This window comes from Cnephaeus nilssonii, assembly GCF_951640355.1.
Source record: "Cnephaeus nilssonii genome assembly, chromosome: 1".
Lineage (NCBI taxonomy): Eukaryota > Metazoa > Chordata > Mammalia > Chiroptera > Vespertilionidae > Cnephaeus > Cnephaeus nilssonii.
In genome coordinates, this window is record NC_137072.1 from 22,317,738 (window position 1) to 22,326,958 (window position 9,221).

General features: G+C 47.3%; 1 protein-coding gene across 2 annotated transcripts in view; it reads left to right on the forward strand.

The window, feature by feature from the left end:
- The first annotated feature begins 2,938 nt into the window (after window positions 1–2,938).
- NEBL (nebulette) overlaps window positions 2,939–9,221 on the forward strand; it is a 377,133-nt gene continuing 370,850 nt past the window's right edge. Inside the window, exons 1-2 of one of the 2 annotated variants that reach the window (XM_079770710.1) lie at window positions 2,939–3,540; window positions 4,799–4,893. In XM_079770710.1, the coding sequence (XP_079626836.1) occupies window positions 3,472–3,540; window positions 4,799–4,893 (164 nt within the window). In that variant the 5' untranslated portion in view covers window positions 2,939–3,471. The remainder of the gene's footprint in view (window positions 3,541–4,798; window positions 4,894–9,221) is intronic. The other variant, XM_079770706.1, reaches the window with a different exon arrangement.

The window sequence follows — 9,221 nt, forward strand, 5'->3', positions numbered from 1 at the left end:
TGACAAATAAAATGGTAAGATATTTAAAGTATACAACATGATGATTTGATATACATATACTGTGAATGGATTTCCCCCGAGTTAAGACATCCATCACCACACATATTAACCTTTGTTTTTTTTTTTTTTTTGGTGCAAACATTTAAGTTCTACTGTCTTAGCAAATTTTATTTATTTATTTATTTATTTATTTATTTATTTATTTATTTATTTATTATTATTTTTTAAATTATTATTATTTTTTAAATATATTTCTTTTTTTATTGAGGTATTATATGTGTACATATCTTACCATTGCCTCCCCCACCCCACACCCATACATGCCCTCACCCCCCAGATTTTTGCATCCATTGGTTATGCTTATATGCATGCATACAAGTCCTTCGTTTGATTTCTTATCTCCCCCACCTCTCCCTAACCTTCCCCCTGCAATTTGACAGTCTGTTTGATGCTTTACTGTCTCTGTATCTATCTTTTTGTTCATCAGTTTATAATGTTCTTTATTATCCACAAATGAGTGAGATCATGTGGTATTTTTCTTTCATTGACTGGCTTATTTCACTTAGCATAATGCTCTCCAATTCCATCCAGGTTGCTGCAAATGATGAGAATTCCTTCTTTTTTATGGCAGCATAGTATTCCATTGTGTAGATGTACCACAGTTTTCTGATCCAGTCATCTGCTGACGGGCACCTAGGCTGTTTCCAAATCTTAGCTATTGTGAATTGTGCTGCTATGAACATAGGGGTGCATATATCCTTTCTGATTGGTGTTTCTAGTTTCTTCGGATATATTCCCAGTAGTGGGATTACTGGGTCAAATGGGAGTTCCATTTTCAGTTTTTTGAGGAAACTCCATACTGTTCTCCACAGTGGCTGCACCAGTCTGCATTCCCACCAGCAGTGCACGAGGGTTCCTTTTTCTCGGCATCCTCGCCAACACTTGTCGTTTGTTGATTTGTTGATGATAGCCATTCTGACAGGTGTGAGATGGTACCGCATTGTTGTTTTGAGGTCTTAGCAAATTTTAATTATATGTTATCAACTATAGTCACTTACACTTTAGATCCTCAGATCTTATTCATCTTGTAACTGAAAGTTTGTACCCTTTCACCTACTCCTCCCTATTTCCCCACCTCCCTGCCCCTGCCAACCACTATTTATTTATATTTTATTTTTTACTGTTTCTATGAATTCAACCTTTTTTTTTCTGAGTCCACATCTAAGTAATAACATGCAGTATTTGTCTTTCTGTATCTGGATTATTTCACTTAACATAAAATCCCCCAGGTTCACCCACGGTCTGAGGAATTTCTAAATAGCTCTGAGGTATTTTTAAATGACAACCAATCCTCGTTGCTAGGTTGATTAGAGCATCGGCCTGGTAGGCCAAGGTTTTGGGTCAGAGCACATACAAAAACCAACCAATGAATGCATACGTAAGTGGAACAACAGATCGATGTTTCTTTCTCTCTCTCAAAATCAATCAATAAAATGACAACCAGTCCTCAGACAGCAAATTATTGTTTTATTTGCTTTTTTAAAAATGTTTTTTTTAAATTGATTTTTAGAGATAGAGGAAAGGAGAGGGAGAATTATAAACATGGATGAGAGAAACAGCAACATCAATGAGCTGCCTCCTGCATGCTCCCTGCAGGTGCGACTGCCGAACTCCTGGTGCTTAGGTCGAGGCTCAGCCACCAAGCCACACCAGCTGGGCTGTTCCATTTGCTTTTGAGGTAATCGTATGAGCAGAGCTATGAGTGTTGTTACCTCCGTTAATTCCTTTTAAGAAATTATCTCTTTTGAAAAGTCAAAGCGCAGAGCCTCATTGTGAATAGTTTACCAGTGCAGCCTGCCCAAGAAGCCCAGAAATCAAGCTTCCTTCTTTTCATGATTTAAAAAACAAACAAAAAATAACAGAATATTTGTCACAGAAGTAGCTATGTGATATTACCGAGTCTTAAGTTGTGTGCCAGCAATGGAATGTGTTTATTTGTTACAACCCATGATAAGCCTATCTGGTACTATGAGCCACGCAGACTGAAACACTTCAGAACCGATGACTCATTCAATCCTCACAGCAGGAGGGTAGGAGCTGTTGGGTAGCTCTCTTACCCCCCAGTTTGTAGATTAGAACGTTGAGGCACAGAGAGGGGAAGTGTTTGCAAGTGACCAGTAAGTGGCAGGGCTGGGCTTTGAACTCAGGCCGTCTAGCTCCATTTTGCGGCCTTTTATAAAGCGAGTCCAATAACCTGAGATCTTATTAAAACTAAAAACTGATGCCTATTCCGTTTGGTTCCAGCCTATCTTCAGCCTTCAGTTGGATTTTTTTGGCGTTTGTGCTTAGAACCAGGAGTTTGTAATTGCTTTTCTTAATGCAGGTGAAGAATTCGTGGATCCAGAGCAAAATGAACGATGACCGTTTTATTACCCAAGAAAGGTCTGATTAGGCCTAAAATGACCAGCCGTTCTTCAAGAAGAGATAGGAAGTGCAGGGGATGGGAGCCGGGAGGAGAGACGGCTTCCCCATCCGGGCCCCAGGACTTCACGGGGGGACTCGGGAGCCGCGCGCTCTTGGCAGAGGCCGTGGGAGGGGGCGCCGCGGGCACGGGAGTCGGGTTCCCCGCGGGTCTCCGGGCTCCCGGGCCCGAGCGCTCACTGCGCGCCGCGGGGACCGCCTCTGCCCGGGACTGGGCGCGGGGAAGGGCGTTAGGGCGCCTCTGCCCGCGGGCTCGGGGCTGAAGGAGGAGGGCGGGCGCACCCTCGCGCCCTCCGGGTACCAGGAACATCAGCCTGGGAATGGGGGCGACCTGGCTGGGGCAGAAAAGATGGAGAGGAAACGCGCGGGTTGGAGCCCGCCCCTACCCGCCCCCCCCCCCCCCCCACATCTCTCCATCCCCCGCCGCTCCCCGCCCCGCCACCGCCCACCTGGCCGCCCCCGGCTGCGGCGCCAGGCGCGCTCCCAGGCCTCGCAGCCGCAGCCGCGGCGTCCGCGGAGCTCTCCGGTGCTGGGCCCTCCCCTCCCCCGCCTCTCCCTCCCTCGTCGGTGCCCGACGTGCTCGTTCCCTGCCACTGGGTTCGGGGCGCGCCGGTGGGTTTGGCCTGCGCGGCGGCGGCAGCGAGGCGGGGGAGCTCGCGAGCGGAGGGGCGGGCGCGAGTGTGTGTGAGTCACCGGTACCTGGGGCGCTAGCGACGCAGAGCGAGCGGCTCGCAGCCCGAGCCCGAGCCGGAGCCGAGCCGGAGCCGGAGAGCGCGGCCGCCCCCAGGCGCCAGGCCCCGCCGCGCGCCCACCCGCGCCCCCGCCGCCTCCCCGCGCGGCGAGCCGGCTCGCCCTCAGCCCGGCGCCCGCTCTAGACCCCGGCGCCCTCCGCCTTCCCGCCGGCCCCGAGGCGGTGCGGGGCGCGCGGGGGATGTCACAGCGGCTCCTCGGAGCCCCCAGCCGCCGCCGCCGCCCCCGGGAACCGCGACAATGAACCCTCAGTGCGCCCGCTGCGGAAAAGTGGTGTACCCCACGGAGAAAGTCAACTGCCTGGATAAGGTGAGCGGAGGGAGCGGGCTGCACCTGCTCCGAGAAGTTTTGGCATCTGGGACGGAAGGGGACCGGTGGTCTGGGTGTCGGTGTGGTCCCGGCTCCGTGTGCGGGACGCGAAGGAAGACGCCCGCGGGAGTGTCCGAGAGCACGCTCACGGGCGGCGTTGGGGCCGGGAGAGGCTTCTGTCGGGGTGCGGGCGGCGGGGGTGCGGGGCTGCTCCGGCCTCGGCTGAGCTGCGGCGGAGCGCGCACCGCGGAGCCAGCCCGGGCCCGGGCGCCTAGCCGGGCACCGCGGGCCGATCGGCGAGCCGTGCCCCCTCCCACCTCCACTCCCGCTCCTCACTTCCCCGCACCCGCTTCCTGGAAGACCTGCCGGCACCCCGACTTCTCCCCCGCCCAGTGCCTCCCGTGCCGGCGACGAGGAGGGGAGGCGAATAGTAATTACTGAGTCCGGGGCGGCCGCCGCCGCAGTGCTTAGAATAACCCCCGGAGAACCCCAGCGGCGTGCGCCGGGCAGGGCTCCGGGGGGCCAAGCCTCCCGGCGGGGGAATTCCAGAGGAAGTGGCTTCAGCCGGGCCCGCCGTCCGGCTCCGGGCCTCCCCGGGCGCGGACGGAGTTGAACAGCCTGGGAGACAGACCCCGCCGCTATCCCGAGCGCCCGGCCATTGAAACCAGCCGGAGGAGGCGGTCCCTGTGAAATCTGCGTGTGGTGTCAAAATGCCTCCTAAGCGCACTCGGCCATCCCGACAGTCATTTCGGACAAAGTCCACCTTTCCCGCAATAGAGTGGAGCCTGGACAGGGACGCGGGGGCGCAGGGTCCTTGCGGAGCCCGCTTCCTGGCTCCGTGGGGTACCTGACTTCCTGGGGACCCCGTATTTATGAGATCCTACAGACACGGGGTGTGGGCACTTTGAACTGGGGTGGTGTTCCTTTGGAAGCCACTTCACAGGCTCCATTCCTCCGTGAACCAAGCTCAGAATTCCATGCTGGCCGCCGGCAGAGGTGCAGCGTGGACAGGCCTGTGGCAGCTCTGCCTTCTCTGTACGTTGTGGTGGGGGTTCCTTTAAAACGCAGTTTTCATAGCTGCTGCTGTATTTACTGAGCTGACAGTAGGCAAACACATCCACTGTTACCTGCCATCATTTGGGTGTAGTATTTTCCAATACAGGTGGGGACTGCGATGCACTAAAAAAGTCTCCTTTCTGTACCCATCCTGGAAAGAACTGAAATGGTACTAAAATTAAAAAAAAAATTTTTTTTTCAGTATTGGCATAAAGGATGTTTCCATTGTGAAGTCTGCAAGATGGCTCTCAACATGAACAACTACAAAGGCTATGAAAAGAAGCCCTATTGTAACGCGTAAGTATTGTCGAAAAGACATGCCCGGTGTGGCACAGCTTCAGCGCATAGAAGTGAGTGGACCTGCCTGTTCTGAAGAATGGACTCACTGTGCCACCCAGGCGTGGCAGCAGCCAATTACCTGTTTATGCCACATCCTCTGGGCCCGTGTACTCGGTTGAAGGTCATTGCATTTGTCTTTCTAATGTGCAGGGTAATGTGTGTCTTCAGTCAGGGTCACAGTGCTGCAGAGTTAGGGACATGTATTAGAAGCTGCAGAACTTAACTGCAAATGTGTGGGCTCTGAAGTGCATGTCAGATAGGTTTCCATTTTAATCACTTCAGTTTTCATTTTTAACCATATGAGGTTGCCATACTGCAATTTTATATCGGTACCTAGCTGCTGCAGAAAGAAGTCTAACTCATTTGGTCTTAAGCCGAGACCATTCCACAGATCCTGGAGCTTAAACAGGGAACCAAAGAATTGAGACATGGGTATTTCCTGCTGGTTCGTAGTAGGTCTGTTGGTGGGGACTAAAGAAGGCAAGCTCTCTTTGCAGGCTTTTCTGTAGGTATGCTTCTAGCCTATAATAATAGCAATTAGCTAGCATTTATACAGCGCTTACCATGTGCTAGGCCCTCTTCTAAGCTCTTTATGCATCCTGACTCATTTACTCTTCACAGACCCTATGACTATTATTATCCCTGTTTGACAGACAAAGAAATGGAAGCCTGGAGAGGATAAGCCTCAGGAAGTGGCTCAGATCACTTCTAGAGGCTGCAAAGGGTTAAAACATTGGCCCGTGCTTCCAAATGGCCTCCCTGCCCCCTCCTCAGGCATGTATTTCTCCACTCCTGTGAGCATCTTCCCACCCAGAATGTTTTCAAGTGTGGGCCCTTGGCTCTGATTGTTGAACCTTCTTCCCAGGTTCATGTGAGGCCTGTGGGCCTGGAGGAGGCAGGGAGCCACCTAGTCTTTTGGCTAGAATTTTTGTCATCAGAGATGAATTCTCCCTATCGTTTTGAAGCAGGTTCATTCAGGTCTCCTGGAGATGGAGGCCTGTGGTTAATTCATGCTTCACTCATGGGAGTGTTATCATAGACAGTAAATTTTTGTTAAGCAAATGTAATGTATTCATACACCTCTGGTGAGGAACTTACAAAAAGTCTCTTTGTGTTTCCCTCCAGTCCTAGCTTAGTGCTTACATATAGATCAGAAAGTTTGAAAACATCAGAAAATGGAGACATTGAACAGAATTTAGGCCTCTCTTGCATAAGGGAAGTCCACAGATATTACCCAAACTTATTGATGTTTTCAACCCTTCTCTCCCATACCTCTTGCTAGGATAATGAGAAGCAAAGTGAGATTTCAGTGTCATGGTCTCCTGCTTCTCTTAAAGAGAAGTATAATTGATTGGTTAAAGATCAAAGGCAGGCAGCAGTAACGAGAAGGGAAAGGGCCCCCTCAAACCATAAACAGGATAATGGTTCTTTGGTTAAAGGAAAGTGAACCGTTCTTCCTATATGTATTCTAGCTCCTAGCCTGATTCGATCAGGCTTTATGGGCCATGCCAGGACTCTTTATAGCTCCACAGCCTGGAGTTAAACCTGGAGGACTGGGAGGGGAAGAGGAAAGACGGAAGAGAATGAAAAGTAGGGGAGAACAACAATTATATAATGTAAATATTACATTGAATGAGAAAAAGAAAAGTTAAAAATAAAAGGACATAAAAAAGAGGTACAACCAAGGTGGAGCCTTTGATTGCATTGGGCCTCTTGAAAATTTAGTGCTTACTGCTTTGTTTCAATTAGGTCCAATGAAAAAGAATATCAGATTCTGCAGGAAGTCATGGATGGCTGGTTTGTACTCTGACTTAATAGTGAACTAGTTCCCAGAAACTTTGAGATTTGGACCCCAAACAAAAAAAGACCACTTTTTGTAGGTAGGAAACATCTAGCTATGTTGTTTCAGAGATCTGTTTTATTTTTAACTAGAGGCCCGGTGCACGAATTCATACACCAGTGGGGTCCCTCGGCCTGGCCTGCGGGATCAGGCTGAAACTGGCTCTCCGACATCTCCCGAGGGGTCCCGGATTGCGAGAGGGTGCAGTCCAGGCCAAGGGACCCCACCAGTGCACTATTGGGGCCAGGGAGGGATGCAGAAGTTTGGCCAGCCGGGAGGGGCGCCAGGAGGGCTCCTGGGCGTGTCTGGCCCATCTTGCTCAGTCCCGATTGGCTGGACCCCAGCAGCAAGCACACCTACTGGTCAGAGTGTCTGCCCCCTGGTGGTCAGTGCATGTCATAGTGATCGGTTGAGCGGTCTTATCATCTCATTAGCGTATTATGCTTTGATTGGTTGAATGGCTGACCAGCCAACCAGCCACTTAGCATATTAGGCTTTTATTATATAGGATACTTCAGTTATCTGTAAATCAAATGCTTACACATGTTCTCTCTAAAAATTGTCATATAATTCCAGAACTTGGTTATTTGGTTTTAATTTTTGGGTAGCATCTCAGATTTTTTGCTTAATATTGAACCTGGTAGTCTCCTTATTAAACAATTCATCCTTAGTGGCTGGATAAGTAAAGTTGATGGTTTAAATTAGTTTAATTTAGCTTTAACTTCATGTCATATGCTATCTCCAAAGAACAGAGCCTGACTAATTTGTAGATTCTGTCTGTTGTGAATGTCCCTGGCTACCAGGCCCCTGTTCTCACCCCTTCATCTTTCCAAGCGCACAGATTGCCATGCAAACTTGCTGGTCAGAGGGGCTTACCCTCTGGGGATCCTGATGCCTCGCTCTAATTCAGGTGGTGTATGTCAATCAGCTGTTCCCTATGGTCTTGGCCACAAGGGCTGCCGGGATTTCTCTGGGTTAGTGGTGGAAAATTGATTCTCTGAAGCATACTGCTACTGAAAAATGAAACATCCTAGGGCCATGTAAAGCAGTGTTTTATCTGTACCTAGTTTGGTTCAGGCCTCAATATACAATAAGTGAAAATGACTATTCTCTTTCCCCTGAAACGTTTAGTGTGAAGATGTTCATGTACACAAAATGGTTGGAAGAATGGTACAATGAACATCTGTATACTCTCCACTGAGAGGCAACTGTTATTAACATTTTGCCGTATTTGTTTCCTATACATATCAATTTATATGTACAAGTACTTTTTATTTATTTACTTATTATTTTTAGTACTTTTTAAAATTGTTGGTTCATTTGTCAGTTTCATGCATCAGTGAGTTTCATTCATCCAGATATGTCATTCCTAAAAATTCATCATGCATGCACTAAGGATATTTTCTTAAAGAACCATAGACCCATTATCACGCCTCAGAAAATTAACAAAAATCTCACAATATCTCATATTCTGTTTATGTTCACATTTCCCCCATTGTCCTGAGAATGTCTTTTATAGTTGTTTTTTCTTAACAACCAGAATCCAATCAAGGTTCATACTTTACATTTAGTTGTTATGAAAATGACAACTTTTCTTGATGATTGAATATTGAATATTCTCTAATTTTTGCCTTCATTTCCATTGATTTATATAACCTCTCAGAGTTTTCAGAAAGAGGATTTACATAGCATTTCTTATGAAAATAACATATATATTTAGCTAAAGAACCTTTAAAATAAATATTAAGAATATGCTTAAAAATTTAAAAGCATAAACATAGACATTTAGGATTCTGTTAAGAAAACACAAAGGCTTTTTATTTTAATTGATACCTGAGGGCATTTTAAAAAATGGAGTGAAGTAGTGAGCATTTTCTTCAGTTTAAATTTGTTGCTTATTTATATTCTCATGTGTTTAGAGAAGAAACAAGCTTGCCGTTTGATTTCTGCAAAGGAGAACATGTATGAAATATAATTTACATAATATTTAAATTTTGATCTTTTGATAGAATGATCAAAGCATAGTACACACTGGATGTAATGTTGGGCATAATGCACATTTAGTTCCCAGTGCAGCAGTGCACACTATTAAAATATTTAAAACAAACTAGGCTCCTTGAGAACGTGCCATGTTTTCATAAGTCTTTATGTTTCATAAGCAGGCAACGGATTCTTGAGCGTACTCAGGATTTTTTTCATCATGGTACTTGCAAAGAAAAGAAGACTCGGCAATATTTTTATTGCTGAGGTGCTGAGAAAATAACACCAGATGATTAGACAAAACACATTGCTCACATCTGTATGTGAATTTATATGCCAAGTTAAACTATAAAAGTTTTGCTACCCAACAAGCCACACAGTGAATGTAAACCCCAAGGCCATTTGTAAAATAAATTATTTAATTTCTCATGTGTACAAGTCAAGATTACATTTATTGTGTGCTTGT